The sequence below is a fragment of the Megascapheus bottae genome, chromosome 9, assembly GCF_031878675.1.
Source record: "Megascapheus bottae isolate mThoBot1 chromosome 9, mThoBot2.hap1, whole genome shotgun sequence".
NCBI classification, from domain to species: domain Eukaryota; kingdom Metazoa; phylum Chordata; class Mammalia; order Rodentia; family Geomyidae; genus Megascapheus; species Megascapheus bottae.
In genome coordinates, this window is record NC_143517.1 from 55,489,814 (window position 1) to 55,513,770 (window position 23,957).

General features: G+C 41.4%; 1 protein-coding gene and 1 long non-coding RNA gene across 5 annotated transcripts in view; one reads left to right on the plus strand and one right to left on the minus strand.

The window, feature by feature from the left end:
* Nucleotides 1–916: 916 nt before the first annotated feature.
* On the minus strand, nucleotides 917–23,597 carry Zhx1 (zinc fingers and homeoboxes 1). Of its 4 annotated transcripts, XM_090339345.1 has the most exons (6): nucleotides 23,408–23,596; nucleotides 13,072–13,183; nucleotides 12,282–12,431; nucleotides 10,770–10,883; nucleotides 5,128–7,983; nucleotides 917–1,076 (listed from the first exon to the last, which is right to left on the minus strand). In XM_090339345.1, the coding sequence occupies exon 5, from the start codon at nucleotides 7,755–7,757 to the stop codon at nucleotides 5,133–5,135; it is 2,625 nt and encodes an 874-aa protein (XP_090195471.1). In that variant the 5' UTR covers nucleotides 7,758–7,983; nucleotides 10,770–10,883; nucleotides 12,282–12,431; nucleotides 13,072–13,183; nucleotides 23,408–23,596; the 3' UTR covers nucleotides 917–1,076; nucleotides 5,128–5,132. The 4 variants fall into 4 exon arrangements, with proteins under 4 accessions (XP_090195471.1, XP_090195473.1, XP_090195470.1 ...); XM_090339347.1 differs by lacking the exon at nucleotides 12,282–12,431 and having other exon boundaries at nucleotides 5,132–7,983; nucleotides 23,408–23,597; XM_090339344.1 differs by lacking the exon at nucleotides 12,282–12,431.
* Nucleotides 23,312–23,957, plus strand: part of LOC150059205 (uncharacterized) — a 59,453-nt gene continuing 58,807 nt past the window's right edge. The window contains exon 1 of the long non-coding RNA XR_016536698.1: nucleotides 23,312–23,561. This is a non-coding gene — a long non-coding RNA (uncharacterized LOC150059205). The remainder of the gene's footprint in view (nucleotides 23,562–23,957) is intronic.

Genomic DNA, 23,957 nt, shown 5'->3' on the forward strand with positions numbered 1-23,957 from the left:
CATATGAACATTTCTGACTTCCACATGTTATAAAAACAAAACAAAAAATACCCACTAAGAATATTTTACCATATGATTCTTTTTCACATTTTTTGGCATGGTATTTCACTCTATTCAACTTACGCCAGTTTCTTTTCCTTTTTCAGCATTATTTTTAGCTTAGTACAAAACAAATGAGTAATAAAAAAAAGTCCCATATTCTAAGTAGCAATAGTGGTATCCACGAGTGAGTTTAAAGATCTAATCATGAAGGACCAGTGATACCACAAATATTTCTCTTCCAGTATGGGTGTATTTTTTTTTTTTGCCAGTCCTGGGGCTTGAACTCAGGGCCTGGGCACTGTTCTTGACCTTTCTCAAGGCTGGTGCTCTACCACTTGAGCCACAGCTCCACTTCTAGCTTTTTCTGTGTATATACTGACCAAGAAATCGAACCCAGGGCTTCATGCATTTTAGGCTAGCACTCTACCACTAGGCCAAACTCCTGGCTCCTGTGTGTTTATTTTTACACTTGAAATTTTGTAAGCCCTTGTACAAAATCTTAGTGCAGAGGCTAATAAATAATTTACAGAAATAAGTCAGTATTTTTTTCTCTCCCATTTCTAAGTAATTTTTACTCTGTAAAATGTTTGGTCACTCAAAAGGTATAAGCTTAATCACATGTGAAGAATTCGGGCAGTCCAGCCTGTCTTAACTAGACATGAAGCAGGAGGCTGCACTGAAAATGACAAGAAGCACTAGTGGTCATCACCCCTTCACAAAGTCCAACGTGCAGTACGTTTCCATCCCAACAGAATAAAAACGAACTGTCCTAAACTCTGAAATTTTACAAGTTGTTTTTTCATTAGTGTTCTATTTACATTGCAGAACTTCCGCCATCTGCAGTAGTTTAACTTTGGCACGTTAAGTCCATTTCTTTTGGATATTGGATCCTGTTTTTTTGTTTATTTTTTTGTTTTTGTTTTCAGAGTGTGTATGCCTCATAACATTTTCAGTGTCACCAAAGATTGGGCCCATTCACAGTAACTCAGACATCTTGAGTTGAAGAATTAAGTCTCCTTCAACATTTTAAGCAGCTATAAAAGAAAAACATCACAAAAAGCTGAAACTTTAAAGAAAGCTATTTTTTTACTTTTTACTACTTTTAAGAGCAAAAATGGTATCAATTGCCAATGACAACGCATCCTGTTTTCTTTTCTTTTTTTTTTTTTGCCAGTCTTGGGCTTGAGCTGAGGGCCTGAGCACTGTCCTTGGACTTTCTCAAGGCTAGAGCTCTACCACTTGAGCCTCAGCACCACTTCCGGCTTTTTTTCTATGTATGTGGTACCGAGGAATCGAACCCGGGTCTTCATGCATGCTAGGCAAGCACTTTAACCACTAGGCCAAACTCCCAGCCCTGCATCCTGTTTTCTTACTGACACTGAGATCACCTACAACACACATCTCAAGAGTTCTCTAGACTTCGGGTGAAAGATTTGCTTACAGATGTTTATCACTTTTCTGGATTTGTTTATAGAAATCATTAGTAAGAAATTATATTTCATTGTCAGTATTTATAATTATCAAATTTCAAAAACACAAGGCTGGCATGTGCAAATGATAAATGTGCTGAAGATATATGTACTTCACTTACTATAGTGGCTACTTGAGAAAGGTTTTGGTAACTGTATTATTGAGCTTCGTATATTTTAAATGAAGAAAAAAAACTTTTGGAGGAAATCTATGGTGAATTCCCTATAACTGAAACTTTATTTTATGTCAACAGTGACATAGTAATTAATGTTTTATAATTTTAGGCTCTTGTTTAAAAGCTCCTGTATTTACCAAAAAGTACATGAATAAACATATAGCATTTGGGAGTTTTTGGTAGTACATGTTAAAGAGTTTGAACTTGGGGCCCAGTGCTTTAGGGCAGGTGCTCTGCTGCGGAGCCACACTTTTAGACCTTGTCTGTATTGGTTATTTTGAGACAGGCCTAGGTGCATGCCTGGACTGTGATCATCCTTATGTTCTGTTTTCTGACATATCTGTGCCACCACTCAGCTTCTTCTGTCAAGATAAAAGTCTCATATACTGTTTTCCCAGGCTGGGCAGGAACTGCCACCTACCCAATCTCAGCCTCCTACATAGCTGGGATGACAGATGTGTGACGTTGCCCAGCAGCCAATGGTTAAAAGGCATCAGGTGAGCTTTTTGCCTCAGCTAGCTAGGAATCAGCCTAAGCAACAACACCATTTTTTTTTAAAGCTGAAGCTTTAGGTGAAAAAAAACGTTTTACTATAATTAGTAGCCACAACAGTGCTAATATAAATGTAAGAATTACCCACTAAATTTAAACTTCTAATAAGCTATATGGAAAGGTTCACCTTAGTTTTAGAAGTTTACAATTCACCAGAAAAATCACTGCAGAGGTTGTAACAATTCACTACAGAAACAAATTTGTTGATTTAATCTTGCCGAGTGTACATTCTGTGTTTAGCAATTAAAAAAAAAGGCCTATTAAGAAATATTTTATGCATCTGGGTCAGAACGAGGCCTGTCCTGAAGCTTGCTGACACAAGGAGGTAGACAGTTGGGCCTTCAGGATAAAGCTGTACAAAACCGTTTAGCTTTTTATGACTTACAATGATTATGCTCTATAACCTAGGATGAGATTTATACTGCTTATTAAAATAGGTACATTTTTAGTTATCTGTTGTTCTTCCCTATATGTTAGCTAAGAAGACTATCACCTAGCACATATTAAGATCTATGGGAATAACTGAAAATGAACATGCCAGAGCATGGGGATATGGGAATTAAGTACAATAAGAAAACATGGACTGGGAGTTTGGCCTAGTGGTAGAGTGCTTGCTTATTATGCACAAAGACCTGGGTTCGATTCCTTGATACCACATACATAGAAAAAAGGTGGAAGTGGTGCTGAGGCTCAAATGGTAGAGCTCTGGCCTTGAGAAAGCCCAAGGACAGTGCTCAGGCCCTAAGCTCAAGCCCCAGGACTGGCAAAAAACAAAAAAACAGAAAAAGAAAAAAAAAAAGTAAGAGCTGACCAATGGGTTATAGATGTAGGAAGAAAAGGAACATGCTTGCATGTAATAATTATGAGGGTCTATTCTTCAGTGCCTCCCTATCTGCAGTAATTTCTGCTACCATGATGTTATTCGGCCTACAGACAGACATATAAGTTTAATGATAACTTCGTTGTCTGCAAAACTGTGTGCTTTATCCTGGAATGCTCCCAAACACAAAATAGAACAGAATAAAACCTATTTCTGAATTCAAAAAATAAAGTACTAAAGTCCTAACTCCAAACTAGGTAGCAGATTTACAATCACAGTAATTTTTGTATGTGTGTGCCTGTCTGCGGGTTTGAACTCAGGGCCCGGGTGCTGTCTCTGAGTTTTTATACTCAAGGCTAGTGCTTTACCTCTTGAGCCACAGATCCAGTTCTGGCCTTTCTTTGGTAGTTTACTGGAGTTAAGAGTCTCACAAACTTTCCTGCCTGGGCTGGCTTCAAACCACAATCTTCAGATTTCAGCCTCCCAAGTAGCTAGGCTTACAGGCATGAGCCACTGGTGCCTGGTTGTTGTAAAATTCTGATTAATATAATTTATATTAAGGAACATACTAAAATCTTTCATATTTATTCCATATTTGTTTCTATTTTTAAGACTAGTCATTTTGTTTTGAGATAGTTTCACTATCCAGACCAGCCTTAATTTACCATCTTCCCATCTGTATCTCCAAACCGCTAGGCTATAAGTATGTATGACTATATCTAGCCAGATGTTTGTTTGTTTTATTTTTTGCCAGTCCTGGAGCTTGAACTCAGGGCACTGTCCTTGAGCTTTCTCAAGGATAGCGTTCTACCATTTGAGCCACAGCACCACTTCTAGCTTTCACTGTATATGTGGTACTAAGGAATTGAACCCAGGGCTTAGTGCATGCTAGGCAAGCATTCTACTACTAGGCCACAGTCCTGGCCCTAAGAAATAATTTTGATTACAGGTTCTCAATCATAGATACACCTAAGCAAACAGGAATTTATAGAGGTTTGACTTTTAAAAGAAAAAGAAAAAAAAGATATTAAACAATTTTAATACATAAAGTGCTTTAAACTGTAGCTTAACACTGAATGATCCTCACCCTGCAGGAAGTCACCTTCCTTCAGTATACTTTTCCCCTTCTTCTTGAACTCTACCATTTGAGCCACAGCACCACTTCTGGCTTTTTCTGTTTATGTGGTACCGAGGAATTGAAGCCAGAGCTTCATGCATGCTAGGCAAGCACTCTACCACTAGACTACACCCATAACCCTAGTTTTAGTTTTTAAATTCTTTCCTTAAATAGAAAAAAAAAATTTAAGCTTTAATGAAGGGAGGATCACAAGAACTTCATTTTATTTACCTTCAGTGTTTGGTTCCCTGTCTCTTGTTTTACAGGTAGATAACTTTCCTTTGAAACAAACTAAAATTCTTTTTTTTTTTTTATAAAGTTTTTGCCATTCCTGGGGCCTGAACTCAGTGCCTGAGCATTGTCCTTGTTCTTTCTCAAGGCTAGTGCTCTACCACTTGAGCAACAACACCACTTCCAGCTTTTTCTGTGTATGGGATACTAAGGAATGGAATCCAGGGCTTCGTGCATGCTAGGCAAGCACTCTGCCACTAGGCCATGCTTCTGGGCCAAGCTGAAATTCTTTTACATTAAAAAAAAATCATGCCAGGTGCCAATGAATCATGCCTGAAATCCTATACTCAGGATACTGAGATTTGAGAATGAAGGTTTGAAGCCAACCCAGGCAGAAAAGTCTGTGTAACTTTAATCTTCAATTAACCATGAAAAAACCAGAAGTGGCTCAAGTGGAAGACTGCACTTGCTTTGAGCTAAAAAACCTCAGTGACAGCACCCGGACCCTAATTTCAAGTTCCAGGACTGGTACTTAAAAGCAACATTAATCATTAAAGCAACATTAAACTGTATATAATAATCAAAGTACACCTGATCATCATTCATATGTCTCGGCTATCCTAATGACCTCTAGTCCTCTTACTGGGGAAAAGTATTTAAAAAATAAATTATTCTATAAGGTACTACGCATGGTTGTAACACACTCAGGTGAAAACTTACACACTTTAGTCATCCGCTTTAGAAAGCTTCCGCTTCACATGCCGTGGGGGTTCCCAAGTATCGCTGTCATCTGTTTCTTCTTCATCTTCTTCCTGATCCTCAACAACTTCCTCTTCCTCCTCATTCTCCTCAAATAATTCTAAACCTAACTCGGATCGTCTCTGTCTTTCTGCAAACCACTCTCTGACCTGCTCATAGCCCATATGTGATCTGTTGACAAGTTCATCCAGGTCTTGCTCATTAAGAAATTTGTGCTTCAGGTAATAATCCTTAAGTATGGCAGTTCCAGTTTTAAATTTTATAAATGATGGTGCCCGGTCCCAGTTGTTAATTCTTTTGCCGCCTCTGGGTCGCCCCCGGGGTCTTCCTCTACCTCGTCCTTTGGGTCTCCCTCTACCTCTTTTCCTAAGGGAAGACAGACCATTCATTCTGCCTGAATTGGCGCTTTGATAGTAGTAGTACCATTTCAGGTTTCCGTTCTTCCAAGCATAACGGGTGTCGCCAAACCAACTAACAATGTCGGTCCTGGCAAGTCCACTTTCTTCGGCCAACTTGTCATACTCTTCAGGTGACGGCCACTGTGTTCGGACAAATGCACTTTTAAGCAAGTGCAACTGCTCGGGGGTTTTCTTGCATATCTTGCCCGTACTCCCTGACTTGGGGGTGACTGGTTCTTCTTGGGGAGAAGTTTCCCCAGCTTCTTCTTTGGAACTACTGGCATTGTTTTCATCAATTTCTATTTTTTCTTCCTTTAAAGCTTTTGATTTCTTCTTCTCTGTAAACCAAGCATCAATTTCTCTTCTTGTAAGTTTGGTTTGCGCTCTTAACCTATTTAATTCTTCTTCTGTCAGTATGGAGCTGTTGAGAAAACTGGCCTGCAGGACCCGGAGTTGTTCTGCAGTTTTCTCTTTGAATTTCTGGGGAGTGAAGTCGGGAAAGGGATTCCAGGACTGTTTAGGCTGTGAAGTCGTCACGGGTGGGGGCTCCGTGGTCTCGTCACTGGAGTCTATGATAATGGTGGCAGAGGCATCACTGTTGAGATGTAAGCACTGATTACTCTTTGAGTTTCTCTGATTGTACCTCGTATCACTAAACCATTTTTTAATCTCACCTTTTGTCAGGCCTGTTATTTTCATAAGTCTGACAATTTCTGAGTCGTGGGGAAACTGACTTTTAAGGTAGCTAACCTTTAATTCTGCCAGTTGCTCTTTTGTCTTTTTGGCCCGGATGCCAAATGAATCAGGGTTTACCAGTGCAGTTTCGGGTTTGGCATTCTGGGTGGGTGGAAGTGCTGCACTGGCTGGCTTGGTTTCTGCAGCAGGCTGAGCGGCAGCAGGGACTTGGCTTTTCTGGACACTAGTCTGATTTGGAACCCCGGCCACTGTCAAAGCTATGGGTGCTGTGACTGGCAAGCTGTTTGTTCCAGCCACTTGAGTGAGGACCAGACCCGGCTGACCAACTATTTGACATGTCTGTAGAATCGATGGTAAGCCATTACTCCCTGTGGAAATGTGGGTGGGGATGACAGTTATGGTCTGAGGCACAGTATGTACTGTCCCATTAAATTGCTTTCTTCTCGCCTCCTCTACTTCTTCGGGAGTCCAACTAACACCATGTTTTAGGCGTTGAGCTGAAAACCATATCTTGATCTGTTCTTCAGTATATTTTGCTTGAGCTGAAAGAACTGTAATCTCTGACATTGTTGGGTAGGGGAACTTGTTGTAGGTGTTCAATAGGAGAGGATTGTTGTCTAGGGCAGCATTGTAGGCAGGAATGCTATTCACGGGGATTAAGACTTTGGGAATCAAGCTGGAGTTGGGCTGAGCAGACATGGCAGTTATGACCTGGGACAGTCCGGGAAGAACTGCTGCCGGCGTCACAACTGTGCTGGCAGTATTTGAATGTACTCTGCTTACACTGGAAGTACTGGTGTTAGATTCTGAAGCTGAAGAATTGGCATTTTCTACCTTTTCTTCCCTGTCTGGTTTGATTTCCTTTTCTTTCTCCTCAGGTATGTCCTCAGATGAGTTATGATGGACTGTGATCCGTTTGTTTTCAGCTTTATTTTTCATCATTTTCATGATAGGCGTTTTACTGAGAGGGATTCCCGAAGAAGAAACTTCTACAGATTCTGCTTGTTCTACATTTTCTTCTTTAACAAAACTACCATCAAAGGTCAGATCATTTATTGTTTGTTCAAAGATTGTCTGGTTGTTACGTTTCACCATCGTCAACTTGAAATTCTCTTCTCCTGGGTGATATTTCATATTATGCTCAGAAAGTGCATCATACCTTTTGGTAAGGAAATTGCATTCAACACAAACGTAAGATGAATTTAGTACTACATTGGGATGTTCTGAATCCACATGAAAAGTAAACATGTTTAGATCTGGAGTTTGGAAACTACAATATTTACATTCATAGCCACCTTCAACTTTTTTATTTTGCTGATTGTCAGAACTCACAGACTCAGGGACTTCTTCATCACTTGAGATACTCTCTGCTCTGGCATTTTCCACTGGTGTAAGTACAGGAGGACCTTCATCCAAATCCGATATCAACTCAAGATCTGGATCCTGTTCGCTAGCAAGGACCATGCAAGGTGTTGTAGACTTCCGCCTGCTTGCCATTCCGATGTTAGGGGGGAAAATCTCAATGCTGATTGAAAAGCATTGAGGCTTAAAACCATTCAAAATTCTTCATTTGAAAACAATGGCTTTTGCTTCTTCAAGTCCACTTTTATGCTCAACAAGTCTCATTAGCAGCTTTTCCATGGTGCAATCAAGTAAAGAGCTTACTGTTGACAGTTAAAATACTGTTGAACTGCTGAAATTTTTGAAGCACAACACCAATCACCTACATTGAAATAAATTTAAAATGAGTGGCAATGACCATTTAAGCAAATTATGGTTATATTTCACTCATTTAAAGTTGCTGCATGACTCAGTTATAAAGATCTACATTCAGATAAGAATCAGAAAACACATTAGGCTACAATAGATGGTTGTCTCCAAACCAAATCCATGAAGATATTGCATGGTACTCATGGGTCAGACCCACACTGGTTTGTTTGAATCTTTTGGTTGGCTGGATATTAGAAAGGAAGAAGAAAAGGGCCTACTTTGGCAATGTAAAATGGCAATTTCTTAAAAGAAAGGATCTTTCAAACCATAAAAGCTGCAGATACCAAAAAACCGATGGTCATTATATGTGTAAGAAATTCAATCCATCGCTTGTTTTCTTGCTACTGGTCTGGCTCATTTAACCAAAAGCAAGATTAAGTATGGCAAAAAAATAGTAGAAGATGAAAGATCAAAGTCAGAGATGTTATGTTAATCATTCTGTATACTACTAGAATCACACCACTGCCGTGGGGCACTCTGTAGTTCTAGCTCCCTAAGGAATATAGAATTGCCTTCACTATCCTACCCCAACCTCAGACTTATGCCTCAATTTCTTCCTTCCTCCTGTCCCACTATGTTCTTTCCATAGACCTGACTGCCTTTCCTGGAACACGCAACCCATTTTCGGAACTTTACTCAGCCCATTCTTGATGCTAGGTTACTTTGGGTTTTTTTTTTTTTTTTTGCATTTTTTATTGTAATTAGTAAAAGGGTTACATGATATTTGCCAGATAGAAGGTGCATTAATTCACGTACATTGATACCCTTTCACATGTCTTGGTACCCATTTCCCTTGCTAGGTTACTTTGTATACCTGATGTGACGATCCCTCTATCCATTCTAGAACAATCATTCTCTTTAACTTAGTCCCATAGCTTCTTGCTTATTTCTAGTCTGGCACTTACCATACTGTAGCAAAGCAAAGATATGTTTCCATCCCTACTTCAACATCTCTACATTTGGTCTTCTTATTAATACTATATACCATACTTTTTTTCTAGCCATAATTTTATGTGATTCAAAAAAGTCTCCATGGTGGGGCTGTGGCTCAAAGGGTAGGGTGGTAACCTTGAACTGAAGAGCTCAGGGACAGTACCCAGGCCCAGAGTTCAAGTCCCAGGACAGCTCCCCACCCGCCCCCAAAAAAACCCCTAAACCCCAAATGTCTCCAAAACTCGGACTGATCAAAGCACCTTTATATCTTCAATACAACACTTTCCCACTGAACTATTTTGACTGAAATCTCATTCATGTCTGTTATCTCCATTGAGTACGAGGGGCTAGTCAAGTAAGTAATCACTAAATATTTAATTGAACTAACAGGAAAAGGAAAATAGCCCTATAAATTCCAATAGGGCCCAGGGATATCATCTCAAATAATAATAACTGTAATTCACAAAGTGATATTAAATCATTAAAAATAAACACAATTTTTAATAAATGTTGCAATCAAAATACTTTTTTTTTTTTTTGCCAGTCCTGGGTCTTAAATTCAAGGCCTGAGCACTGTCCTTGGGCTTTTTCAAGGCTAGCACTCTACTCCTTGAGACACAGCATCCCTTCCAGGTTTTTCTATGTATGTGGTACCAAGGAATTGAACCCCCATCTTCGTGTGTGCTAGGCAAACACTCCACCACTAGGCCAAACTCCTGGCCCAAAATACTTAAAATTTTGAGCAAGAGGCATGGCTCAGCTGGTTGAGCTCTTCTGCAACAAGCACAAGGCTGTGAATTCATACCCTAGCACCACCAAAAATAATTTCTGATGCTAAATCAGTCAACCTTTAAGTGTTTCCAAAGTCTAAACTAAATCCAAATGAATAAAATGAGCAAAAGTGATCTCATTCATTTCCCGCCAAAATTTAATGGTGTCTTTCTTAGGTGAAGTAAAGAAAAAAAGCTCGCTCCAAAGATTATGGAGCAAACCAAAGTCCTTATGAGAAGGCACAGTAGACTCCATTAAATGAAAGACACTTTTCAGGAAACAGAGCTCCACACTTGACCTAGTAAGTGGTAAGATCTCCCCTAAAACCTCTCAAACACACATTACATATTTTTTGATGAATCTCAACAGCAGATGGAAACTTTTAACATATTTCAGGAAGCTAGAATATGTTTTGAGTGGGGTGGGAGTTAGGAGAAAGTGATGAATAGAAAAGGGAATGTTGGACAAATAAGACTGTAATACTAACTGTACATATGTGAAATAGTTAGTGGAAACGATGTGATTGGTAGGGTGAGGTAGCTGGGACCAGAAAAAGAAGAGGTGGGAAGGGTAAGTGTGGTCAGAATGTTCTGTACACAAAACTGAACATTAAATTGTAAACCCTTTCTAAAAAAAATGAATGAAATTACTTAAGAGGACTAGCTCCTGCAAAAAAGGCTTTAACTTAACATAGTAAGAGATTAAGACCTTGTCTCAAAAAACTAACAAATAGCTTCCAATAAACAAAACCCTGATTAGCTCATATATTTCTGATTGCTTCAACCTCTGCTTACTTCTACATTCAACCATATAGGTCTGAGAAATACAATTCTTTACTTCTAAAACTGTTGGTTACAATCTACCTTTAATTTACCATGATTTTCCGAACAAAACTAAAGGCAGTATATTATTCATCATGTAAGAATCTGCAAGGTGGGCACTGGTGGTTCACACTTGTAATCCTAGATATTCAGGAAGCTAAGATAGGATTGAGGTTCAAAGCCCACTGGGCAGGAAAGTCCATGAGACTCTTACCTCCAACGAACCACCAAAACCAGGAAGTGATGTTATGGCTCAAAGTGGTAGAATGCTAGCCTTGAGCAAAAGAGGTCAGGAGCAGCGCCCAGGCCCTGAGTTCAAGCCCCATGACTGACAAAAAAAAAAAAAAAAAAAAAAAAAGAGTATCATCAGGATTCTTATAAAGTCATAATTTTGGAGGAAACAAAGACCTTAATACAATATACCATATTATGGAAGTTAAACCCAAGCTCAGAGTATTAATTTAGTCAGACTTTGGGGCACGGGATGAAACCACATGGTTTGAAGTACCTTTTGTCACTGTGGTATCTGGAAAAGCTACTCAATTTCAACCTCAGGTTTCTCACCTATAAACCAAGATCCTTCAAGAAATTAATACAAGAACAGTATGTGGAATGTTAAGCATGTGCCAGGCACTGAGTTGACACTGGGAATGCTGTGATGACCAATACAGATAGCATGTGCTCTGTCAGACACTAGTAGACAAAGAAAAGAACAATCCACATTTAGAATAACTGCAATTAGGCTGGGCGCCCGTGGCTGTTATCCTCGCTACTCAGAAGGCTGAGATCTGAGGATCACAGTTCAAAGCCAGCCCAGGCACAAAAGTCAGTGAGAGTCTTATCTCTAATTAACCACCAGAAAACTGACAGTGGTGCTGTGGGTGAAAGGGTAGAGCACTGGCCTTGAGCTGAAGAGCTCAGGGACAGTGCCCATGCCCAGAGTTCAAGCCCCATAACTGACAACAACAACAACAAAAGATAACTGGAATCAGTGCAATTAAAGAAATAGTCAGAACTACAGCAAACACATTTGTAGGCTTCTAGACAAGTAGCAAAGAAGGTTTTCCTGTGGGAAACAGGAACAGTGTAACTGCTCAAGAGGCTGAGTAAGAATGCTTCCTTGTCCCATACATTTGATACACAGAGTCTAATTGACACTGTTTTCTAGTCTCTGAAAAACTCTTCTGGGAGAGTGAGAAATACCACTTGTTTAGGATTATACATTTTGTCATTTTTTTCATGATTTTTTAAAGCAACTAAATGTCAAAAAAGGCACACATATTAAATGAAAAAGCAAGAGTAAAAAATACTGTAAGAATTTTTATGGTGTAGTTTAAAGCAATCTCCCTTTGTAAATGGGATTAGTCCAGAGAAACTGCCATTTAGAAAGTACTGTGGGCTGACAGGCAGCCCAGCTCTATTTGAAGGCCTACCAAAAGCAGGGCTGGAGCTGGGTACCAGGCTCATGCCCATAATCCTACTTATTCAGGAGGCTGAAATCCAAGGATTGCAGTTCAAAGTCAGTCTGGGCATGAGACTCTTTCTTAAGCTGTGGCTCAAGTGGTAGACTGCTAGCCCGAATACAAAAGTTTAGGTGACAGGTCTTCATTCAAATCCCAGGCCCAGCACACATACCACTTTTGGTCAAGGCTAGCTCTTGAACCACAGTACCACTTCCAGTTTTCTGGTGGTTACTTGGAGATAAGAATCTCAAACACTTTCCTACCTTCCTGGCTTTCAACTTCTATCTTCAGATCTCAGCGCCTTGACTAGGTAGAATTACAGGAATGAGTCACCAGCACCCAGCTTGAAGATATAGGTTTGATTGGAATACGTTGTATACATGTATGAAAATGGCATCATGGACATCATCTCCCTACAAGGAATGTATGTTAATAAAAAGAAGAAAGAGTAATTTTTTTTAATGAGACACAATTTGAAACATAGTATATAAACTAATGCTGATAAGGGCCAATTAATCAGATAAACATGAAGGTATGTAAAATATTGTCATATATTTAAATATTAGAAACGTTAATATAAATAAGAGCTTAATTTGAAAGTATTCAATATCCTAATTTTTAAAATAATAGTTACTATTAGTAGCCTATATGTTGAAAATATATTTTCAGAAACTTGATGTGAGTCTTAAGCTTATTTTTTGGAAATAGGCAAAGAATAATAAAACTTCTAGCCCAGTTTCAGCACACTGCAGCTTCTGTCCTCAAGACTTTCATCTGTCTTGTTTATTCTGTTAACACAATACCCAGTACCATGCCTGACACATGCCAGACTTCGACAAATATTAATTTAAAAATCAATCATCAATATGCCATGTAAGATTCATTTTGAAGCATGATGCTTTTTTCTATTGAAAATTGGTCAATACTCTTGTGGTTGTTAAAGGATTAAAGTACATTCTTTCACTTAAGTTTTATCATTAACCAGACAGAGTATAATGGAAGGTAAAGTGAGCACACTGGATCTGAGGTTTCTGGATTGTCTCAAGCACGTACTTGCCATGGCCTCCTCAGCATTGTGTTCTTTCCAATGGAAGGGCACCCTTCAAGTTAGGTGGTTAGCTCAGGCCATTGTTACAACAGGTCTGAAGTAGCTCGGAGTCTTCACCTACAAAAACAGCATTTTATTATTTAGACTCAGAAAATTTTATAGTTCATGGAGCTTTATAAAAACTAATATAATTTCTAGGGGCTGGGAGTTTGGCCTAGTGGTAGAGTGCTTGCCTAGCATGCACAAAGACCCAGGTTCGATTCCTTGGTACCCCACACAGATAGCAAAAAGCCGGAAGTGGTGCTGAGGCTCAAGTGGTAGAGTGCTAGCCTTGAGAAAGTCCAAGGACAGTGCTCAAGCCCTGAGCTCAAGCCCAGGACTGGCAAAAAAAATTAATTTAATTTCTGAGAGAAAATATTATGTCATAAAAATTTTAAAGATAAATATTGAAAGATAGCACAAATGCCAGGCACGGTGGTTCATGCCTGTAATCCTAGCTACTCTGAAATCTGAGGACTGCAGTTCAAAGCCAGCTCAGGCACTAAAGTCTGTGAAACTCTTATCTCCAATTAATACCAGAAAACTGGAAGTGGCAATGTGGCTCAAGGGGTAGGGTGGCAGCCTTGAGCTGAAGAGCTCAAGTCCCATGACCAACCAAAAAAAAAAAAAAAAGGTAGCACAAAATTCAAAACTGCAGATTAAAAATTTTACTAATATGAGATAAACACATAACTATTAAACTATTTAATAAAATTGAAAATGTGTAGGCTGGGAGTTTGGCCTAATGGTAGAGTGCTTGCCTAGCATGCACTAAGACCGGGGTTCAATTCCTCAGTACCACATACATAGAAAAAAGCCAGAAGTGGTGCTATGGCTCAAGTGGTAGAGCTCTAACCTTAAGAAAACCCAAAGAGAGTGCTCAGGCCCTGAGCCCAAACCCAGGACTGGAAAAAAAACAAAAACAAACAAAAAAAAACGCCAGCAAAACGTGAATATATAGTCTATAATATGAAAAATTAATACTGAAGTTAGCTTTAATAAAAAACTTACATTTAAGATAACCTAGTCAAACTAAGAACCAAGATTAAGAGTATACATTTATGTGTGTGTACATATACCTACTGGTAATTGTATTAGCTAGAATGGAGGGAATTACTGATGCTGGCAAGATAAGCTAATAACAAGTTGTAAGAATTTATCCTCTCCCCTTGAACATGAAATTACCTAACTCAGTGGCTGGAATTTATATCTTACTGCATTGCTACTCCTAAACAGTATTGCAATCTGTGTGTTGTGAAATGCTAGTATTATATAGCCAAAATTAAAAGTTTTCTCTGAAAATTCAGATTAGTATCTAAAAATGTCTGGTTTACACAGAGTAGGTAAACCACTCAGGAAAATTTAACAAAAAAATCATACTGTTTCTCCTATTAGAAGAATAAGAAACAGGGCTTTAAAGAATAACGGCATTTTTATTGTTCTTGAAGCATGGATATGAAATTCAGTGAATAAATGAACAACAGGGAAGATGATTTTCCCTGCATACCCTATTCTTTTATTATTCCTAACATTATATACAAGTTTATAAAGAACGTTCTTAGACCATGAAATAATTAAGTACATCAAAACATCTACTAGGCCTATGATTCATATCCGTTATCCCAGCTATTCAGAAGGCAGAGATTTGAGGATTGCAGTTCCAGGCCAGACAGGGAAGAAAAGTCCTCAAGACTCTAATCTCCAATTAACCACCAAAAAACAAATGTGGAGTTGCAGCTCAAGTGGTAGAGCACTAGCCTTGAGCAAAATAAGCTCAGGGACAGTGCCCAGGCCCTGTGTTTAAAACCCAGGACTAGCAAAAGCAGAAAAATCAGCTAGGAAGTGAAATACTTCCTAGATGAGTTAAACTTAGGTTCAATAATTACACTATTTCCATGAAACCAAAAGAGCATTTTCCAGGTAGGTCCAATGGAGACCTTCTCTCTGTAGTAGCCAGGGATTGTACAGTTTCATTTCCTGTTATCTCCTGTAGAGCCACTCCTTAGCTATCCATCTACAGGATGTGGACTAGAAGACAGGAAGCAGCTGCTGAAGACAGAGGTGATATTCTGAAATGAATTATTAATTTTGTAGGAAATTGCTAACCTATTTCAATCAATTCTTAAATTACAGCGCAAATACAAAATGTTTTACTGAACAAGTATGTCTAGAGAAGAGCTGCTAATACACATATAAGCACAAAGTAACTAGACGTGCAACAAATCAGCACTTTGGACTTCTCAATGGAAATCCTCTTTGTCTAGTGCTATTTTGGTTCCTAATATTGAGATTCCTTTAGAACATTTCTTTGTAATTCAGAGTATTTTTTAAATTTAGGTTGAGTGGATTTCTGAAACTGAAGAGCTGATCTCAAACCATGTACATTATATAATAAAACAGAACAAGATGTTTTGGCAGTAGACAAACTATAAAGATGCAAGAGCCCATGCACTGGAACAAACTAGATTCAAATCCCAGCACTATCATTTTACCGCCTGGGTACCTCTGACAGGTGACTGCCCTCCTGTCTCAGCCCTCATATGTGAAATGGTACAGTACTACTTGTTAAACAGTACTCAGCTCATAAGGTTGTTGTGAAGATTGAAGAAAGTAATACAGTTTAAGTTTTTAGAGGAAACATATGAATGCTAGATGGTTCTGATATTAAAGTATAAACTTTGAGTTATATTACAAAGAGTATTTTGTTGGCTGACAAGTTATGCAATATTTTTTATTTTTGCTTTTTGTTTGTAAGAATTTTTTTTTTTTTTTTGCCAGTCCTGGGCTTGAGCTCAGGGCCTGAGCACTGTCCTTGGGATTTCTCAAGGCTAGAACTCTTCCACTTGAGCCACAGCACCACTTCTGGCTATTTTTCTATGTATGTGGTACCAAGGAATCGAACCCAGGTTTTTGTGCATATTTTTGCTTTTTGTTTTTGTTTTGCCAGTCCTGGTCTTCAACTCAGGGCATGGGCGATGGCTTCTTTTGCTCAAAGCTACCACTCTACCACTTGAGCCACAGCACCATTCTGGCTTTTTCTGTTTATGTGATACTGAGGAATTGAACCTACAGCTTCATGCGTGCTAGCAAGCACTCTACTGCTAGGCCACACTCCCGGCCCAAACTATTTTAAATCAAGGTAATGATGAACTAAACTAATACACTGTTTCGCATTTCATACTTCTGAATATATTAAAACATGCTGGAATAAACTGGCTTTAACAGACAGATATTGAGCATATTTAATACCTCCTCTCTCTCTCTCTCTCTCTGTCTCTCTCTCTCTCTCTCTCTCTGTCTCTCTCTCTCTCTCTCTCATACACACATACACACACACAGCTTAAAATGCATCATTATTGTATTTCATAAATCACTCACATAAAGAATAATATATTAGCCAGGCTTGGTGGCTCATGCCTGTAATCCTAGCTACTCAGGAGGCTGAGATCTTAGGATAGTGATTCAAAGCCAGCCCCGGCACCAAAGCCTGTCTCTCATCTCCAATTAACTACTAGAAAACAGGAAGTAGCGCTGTGGCTCCAGGTGTAGAGCAGTAGCCTTGGGCTGAAGAGCTCAGGGACAGCGCCCAGACCCAGAGTCCAAGCCCCATGACTGACAAAAGAAAAAAGGGAAAAAGAAAGAACTATAAAAACTTTTCTACACAACCAAATAGGTTGTCTCCTTTAAAAGGAGAATAAAGTCAGAAATTACACGGGAAACATTAAATTCCAAATCTTTAGTGACAGATACTATTTTAATGATAAACATGCATATCATTTAGTTACCATTTTAATGTTTTGATAAGCTCTGATGATTTTTTTCAAAATCAGTCTAAAAACTGAAAATAGAAGTCCTGCTTCAAAAATTACTTATTTTAAGTTGGGTGTGCCTATAATCTCTGCATTCAGCAGGATGAGGCAGAAGAATCTCATTTTGAGGCCACCCTGGACTACACAGCAAGACCTTATTTCAAAACAAACTAAAAAATAACATTTATTCAATTCCCTTGAATAAATATTCTGAAGCTACTCATACATACTTAAAAAAATAAAGTCTACCACACAATTCATTAAGGCCAAAGGTCTATATTATATAACTTTATGTGGATAGGCATGTATACATATATACATACATGTGTGTATGTATAGGTAAACATCTTTCTGCCTCTTAGGTGCATAAAGGATTAAATAAAATACTGAGACTATCTTTCAAGAATCATATATGGAAGCCAGGTGCCAGTGGTCATCACTAATTGTAACTACTCAGAAGGCTGAGATCTGCTGGATTATGTTTAAAGTCAGCCAGGAAACAAAAGTCCAGGAGACTGTGTCTCCAATAACCAGCAAATGGCCAGACAAAAGCCATGGCTCCAGTGGCAGAACACTAGCTATTAGCAAGAGAGCGAGAGAGAGAGCAAGAAGCCAGAATTCAGTCCTTACTTAGTACTATTCTCCATGCAGCCAGGCATGTGTGTGTGTGTGCGCGCGCGCACTCACTCTCTCTCTCTCTCTCTCTCTCTTTCTCTCTCCCCCTCTCCCCCTCCCCCCCCCCCCCTCTCTCTCTCTCTCTCTCTCTCTCTCTCTCTCTCTCTCTCTCTCTCTCTCTCGCATACACACACACACACACACACCCCAATAACAAAACAGAATCTGAAGCCAGGCACCAGTGGCTCATGCCTGTAATCCTAGCTACTCACAAGGCCGAGTTCTGAAGATCACAGTTAAAAACCAGTCCGGGCTGGGGCTGGGAACATGGCCTAGCAACCATGAATACTCGGGTTCAATTCCTCGGTACCACATACATTTAAAAAAAGCTGGAAGTGGTGCTGTGGCTCAAGTGGCAGAGCTCTAGCCTTGAGAGAGAAAGTCCAAGGACAGTGCTCAGGCCCTGAGTTCAAGTTCCAGGACTGGCCAAAAAAAAAAAAAAAAAGGAGCTCAAGGACAGCATCTAGTCCCCAAGTTCAAGCCCCATGACTGACTAAATAAAGGAAACAATACCTGGCAACTTCTATGTTAATATTCACTTTAAAAATAAATTCTATAAAATTCCTATCTTGGAAATGAGCTCAAATATTTATCCCAATTATAATATAAATCAACTTCAGTCATGCAAATCTGATTACTAATGAAAAAACAGTAAGAATTCAATAACTATTTCAATAATATTATAGCAGTATTGGCTGTTACTCAAGAACAGTATCAAATAAATATAACTTACTTTTGAAACCACGTAGGATTTCCTTTGAAATTATATAGATTATATATACACACATACATATATATGTGTGTGCACGTGCTTGAACTCAAGATGTGTGGTACTGTCCCTGAGCTCTTTTGCTCAAAGCTATCACCCTACCACTTTGAGCCACAGCTCCACTTCTGGTTTATGAGTGATTAAGTGGAGATAAAAGTCTCAAGCAGGGGCTAGGAGTTTAGCTTAGTGGTAGAGGAGTTGCCTACCATGAACAAAGACCTGGGTTTGATTCCTCTGTACCACATACATAGAAAAAGCCAGAAGTGGTGCCGTGGTCCAAGTGGTAGAGCTCTAGCCTTGAGAAAACCCAAGGACAGTGCTCAGGCCCTGAGGTTCAAGCCCCAAGACTAGCAAAAAAAAAAAAAAAAAGGTCTCAAGAGGACATTTCTGATAGGGCTGGCTTCCCCCCCCCCACCCTGAGGGTTGGCTCTGAATGGTGATCCTCAGATCTCAGCCTCCTGAGTAGCTAGGATTATTATAAAAAGGATTTTATAGGGCTAGGGGTTTGACCTAGTGGTTAAAGTGCTTGCCTAGCATGCACGAAGACCCGGGTTCAATTCCTCGGTACCACATACATAGAAAAAAGCCGGAAGTGGTGCTGAGGCTCAAGTGGTAGAGCTCTAGCCTTGAGAAAGTCCAAGAACAGTGCTCACACCCTGAGCTCAAGCCCAGGACTGGCAAAAAAAAAAAAAAAAAAGGATTTTACAGGTGGCCACCAATGGCTCAAGCTTGTCCTAACTACTCAGTAGGCTGAGATCTGAGAATTGCTGTTCAATGTCAGTCCAGGCAGCAAAGTCTGCGAGTCTCTCTCTCCCGCCCCCTCTTTCCCTCCCCCCCCTCTCTTTCTCTTGGCCAGTGCTGGGTCTTTGTCCTTGGGCTTTCTCAGGGATAGCTATCTGCCACTTGAGCCACTGCACTGCTTTCAGCATTTTCTATTTATGGAGTACGGAGGAATCGAACCCCCAGTACTTCATGCATGCTAGGCAAGAGCTCTAGGCCAAACTCCCAGCCAAGAATCTTACTCTTATCTCCAATTAATCACCAGAAAAATGGAAATGGCACTGTGGCACAAAAACTAGCCTTGAGCTGAGCTCAGAAACAGTGCCCAGGCCCAGAATTGAAGCCCCATGAGCAACAAAATAAAATAAAATAAAATAAAAAGGACTTTATATCCAAAAACTTAAAGTAAATTTACTAGCCAGTCTCTGGTGTTCACAGCTGCAATGTTACCTATTCAGGAGTCTGAGATACACAGGACTGGGCACAAAGCCAGCCAGAGCAGAAAAGGCCATAAAAGTCCACACTAAAATAACCAGCAAAAAGCCAGGCTGAAGGTGTGGCTCAAGTGATAAGAATACTAGCCAAAGCCAGGCATGGTGGCTCATGCCTGTAATTCTAGCTACTCAGGAGTCTGAGATCTGAGGATAGCAGTTCAAAGCCAGCCAAGGCACCAACGTCCATGAGACTCTTACCTCCAATCAACCACCAGAAAACTGAAAGTGTCGCTGTAGCTCAAGGAGTGGGGTGGTAGCCTTGAGCTGAAGACCTCAGGGACAATGCCCAGGCCCAGAGTTCAAGTCTCACAACCGAGACACACACACACACACACACACACACACACACACACACACACACACACACACAGAATATTAGCCAATCAAACACAGGTCCTGAATTCAAATCCAGATATTAGCAAAAAAATTACATGTGCTTACTCTAATATAGTTACGGTGTTTTATAAAACCATCATATTACATAGCCATAAGAAAATGAAATCATGTCATTTCTACAAATGGATAGAATGGGAATATATCATACTGAGCAAGATAAGCACAAAAAAAAGATATGGGCCCAGTCCCAGTATGGTGGCTGATGCCTGTGATTTTAAGTACTCCAGAGGCTGATGCAAAGATGATTAGTAGCAGTCTAAGGAAGAAAAGCCTGACAGACTCTTATTTCTAATTAGCCAGCAAAATGTCAAACTGAAGGTTCTAGAGGTGAATAAAAAAGCCAAATAAGAAAACTAAGCCTAGTTCAACATAGCATATATTTTCATTCATTTGTGGAAGCTAGACTGAAAAGACACATGCACAGATATAAACATACACAGGTATGCATACATACATGAATGAATGAACATACAACGTGAGTCTAAGGGATTACCCAGAAGAGACAGGGGAAAGACAGCAGGTGAGTAATATTGAGATACACAGTGAGCACATGTGAAAATGGCATAAGGAGCTTCAATGAAAGCTGTTGATCAACAGGGAGGGATGGGGAAAGAGAATCAGGCTCTGCTGGAGAGGGTTGGGTATTAACAAGGCCAGTGAATGAAGATGAATATGGTAGAAATTGATGGTTTGTATGTATGAAACTAAAACAATGAAACCTGTTGATATTCTATCAAGAAAGGGGAGAAGGCAAAGGAGAGGAATAGAAGGGGTGACTGGAAAACACTGTACACATTATAAGGAACTGTCAGAATAAAATCCCTCATCATACAGCTAATGTATGCTGATTTTAAAAAATTCATTGCTGGCTATTACCACAAACAGTACAGTAAATCATGTCTAATAGTTCCATGAATAAGTGCATTAACTATGACATTAACTTAGGGTACAGAACTTTCGACACCTAAAATTCCAATAAGCAATCTTTTTAGCCCAAATCTACAATGCTGCAGCTTACATGTAAAGGTTATTTCCTCAACTATAGCTGTGATCAATTTAATTATTTTAATAGCATTTTCATTTAAAGTATTAAGCCATAATTTATGGCAAACAAAGACTCAAATAACACATTTTGTGCTTGTCATAAGAATTCATATATCATCACATCATCTTTCCATCTGATTGTGAAATGTGATATAAAAGGAAGAAAACCTTCTAAATGAACCATGTCTATGCTATCAATTTTACCAATACCTAGAAAATGGTATTCCTTTTTTTTTTATTAAAAAAAAGAACATACAAATCCAGTCAGATATCTCAGCTATAAAGGAAATAAAGCAACTAATGAGCATCTTCCACACAGGCACATTTATGTTTTCAGCCTTAGCATATTTGCAAAACCATCTGGTACCCATACCTCCCTGGTTCATCCAGCCTAATCTGTTCAGAACCGAACAGAAAACTAGAGTGACGTGCACTAGAACAGCACACATGTATATTACTGTTCCAAATATGATGCTCTGAACTAGTTTATACTTCAACTGGCTCTTTTCATTTCCAGTGAAGATGCTAAAGCTGTTTTGAAAATGAAGAAGGCTCAAGAAATCTGTATGAATCATAGCTACCATCACTTACTGAATTCTGTTTTTCTCATTTAAATCTTATGAAAGCATATAGAGAGGTACTTCTAAAAAAGAAAAAGAGATGCTATCATTTTACATTAAAGACTCAAGAATATGTATTTTTCTCCTGCCTAAAATTAGTCTGTGTAACCTTAAAACGCTTAGAGGAAGGAGAGAAAAACTGAAGGAAAAAAAATCATTCACTGAAGCCTTTTTTCTTTGATGTCCTGTTACCCCATTATTGCCACTGGCAGCTTTCACACTTCTTTTGCTTAAAATCAGGAGTTAGAATTGCTACATTAGAAACAAACTGATTTATAAGTACAGCAGTGCCCACATCCCCTTCAGAATTCTTGCTGATCCTCACTGCCAGTTTAAGAACAAATGACTTCTTAAGAAAAATTTCAGAAACCAAAGACGCTGGGTGCAGAACCATATAACACAAAGACGAAGAAACAATGACCAACTCTAAAACATGTACAGGTTCACTTATGTATGTGTAACGCAACACACACACACACACACACACACACACACCTCAATGCAACACACAGTCAGTTTAATGACTGCCTCCCTATTCCTGAGCCAAGGTATATGTGCCCAGCGTGAGATTTATGTCCTATCTTTGCTCCTTTTATTCCACCTGCCCCCCCATCAGAGAATTACTCCCTGCCTTCCATCCCACCTAATCACATCACAAATTCTCCATCAGCCTTGCTTCCCCCCCCCCCTCTCTCTCTCTCTCCCACACACACACACACACACACACACAGTGGCTGAGGATGGAAAAGTGCTGTGGGGTGCCTGCTCTGTTGGCCTTCCTCTCCTATCACCCCCACGTCCAGCTTCCTCATTCATGGACCCTGCGTATCTCACGGATCTTTGCCTTCTCGGAGTCTGGAGTCTGCTCCTTCCCGACTGTCATTCGTGGAGAGGAGACACACGGACACAAAGGACTTGTCAAGTCCCTCGCTTTAACTTTGGTGTAAATACACACGGCCGGGAAACGGCTTCCTGCCACGAGCCCCGCTTCCTCTGGCTCCCTCCACTTGCCCTTCATCCCGGTCACCCGTGGGTCCTTCCTTTCGGGCCCCGGAGCTCCCAGATTCTTCGGGGCCCTGGTCCTCCGCCCTCCCCCGGGCCGCCCTCCCCAGCGGTCTACTTGTAGGGCACCAGACAGTATGTCCATCCTCACCACCAACTTCTCCCCCAACACTCGGGGCTCCCTCCTAGCTCGAGTTCATCAGGACTCAACTCTGAGTCTTCCCGGGAGTGGGAACACCACCTGGCCCCGAAATGGGGGCACAGCCTTCTCCCCAAACTGGTGCGCTCGGCTCCCGCGACCCCGCCGCGCGCGCCCCAGGCCCCAGGCCCGCACGGAGGCCCGGGACCCCCCCCAGTCCCGACGCTGCCCCAGGGGGGCCCGGCCCTGGACCCCCGCACCACCCCAACTCGCTCCATCTCCTCGAAAAGTGGGGAGAGGAGACAGTCCCCTCCCAGACCCGCCCCTCCCCGGCCCGAGGGCGCCCGGGAGCCGCGGCCGGTCCCCCGCGGCCGGTCCCCCGCGGCCGGTGCCCCGCTCCCGGGCTGCCCACCCCCCCTCGCCGCGGGCGGGCTCACACCCCCGGGTCCGCGCCCCGCTCGCCTCCCTCCGGCCGCCCGGCGCCGCGCGCTCTCCCTCCCCGCGGGCCGCCGGGCTCCCACCCGCTGCCCGCGCCGCCGGGGCCCCGCGCCGCCCAGCCCGCTCGCGCCGCTACCTGCAGAGGCCGCCGCGCCTCTCAGAGACCCGCCGCCGCCATCTTGCATTTCAAACCGTCTGCACTTTTCTGGGAGTCAACTCTGACCTGTGAACCCTAAACCCGGAACCACTCGGCCGGCCCGCGGACGGGCCTCGGAGCTTGGGGACCCAGGGTAAGAGCGTGAGAAGAGGGGTAGGCCCTAGAGACCGGCCGGGGGCGGAGGGGGAGGAGACAGAGCTGACCGAGACGGGGTCCTCCACGCGCCCCCACCCCGCGCCGCGCCGCACTCCCCACGCCCACACCCCGCTGCCTCCCCAGGATGCGACCCCGGCCGCTACCCGGGACCCGCTGGACGCGGGACGGGGTGACGCGCCCCGCCCCCTGTCACTAGAAGCCACGCCCCCAGATGCCACGCCCCCGAGCCTCGCCGCGGCCCCTCCCCTTGCCGCCGGTAGCTCCGCCCACTGTCGCCCTCAGCCTGGTGCCTCTCGGGTCCCACTGGAAGACAGTCGTCTCTTCACGGCGCTCCGCCCTCCTGCTGTCACGGCCAGGTCTCAGAAACGACCTC

Bases quoted from the DNA above. Each gene is read 5' to 3' on its own strand.
- Zhx1 (XM_090339347.1), bottom strand. From the start codon at position 7,757: ATGGCAAGCAGGCGGAAGTCTACAACACCTTGCATGGTCCTTGCTAGC.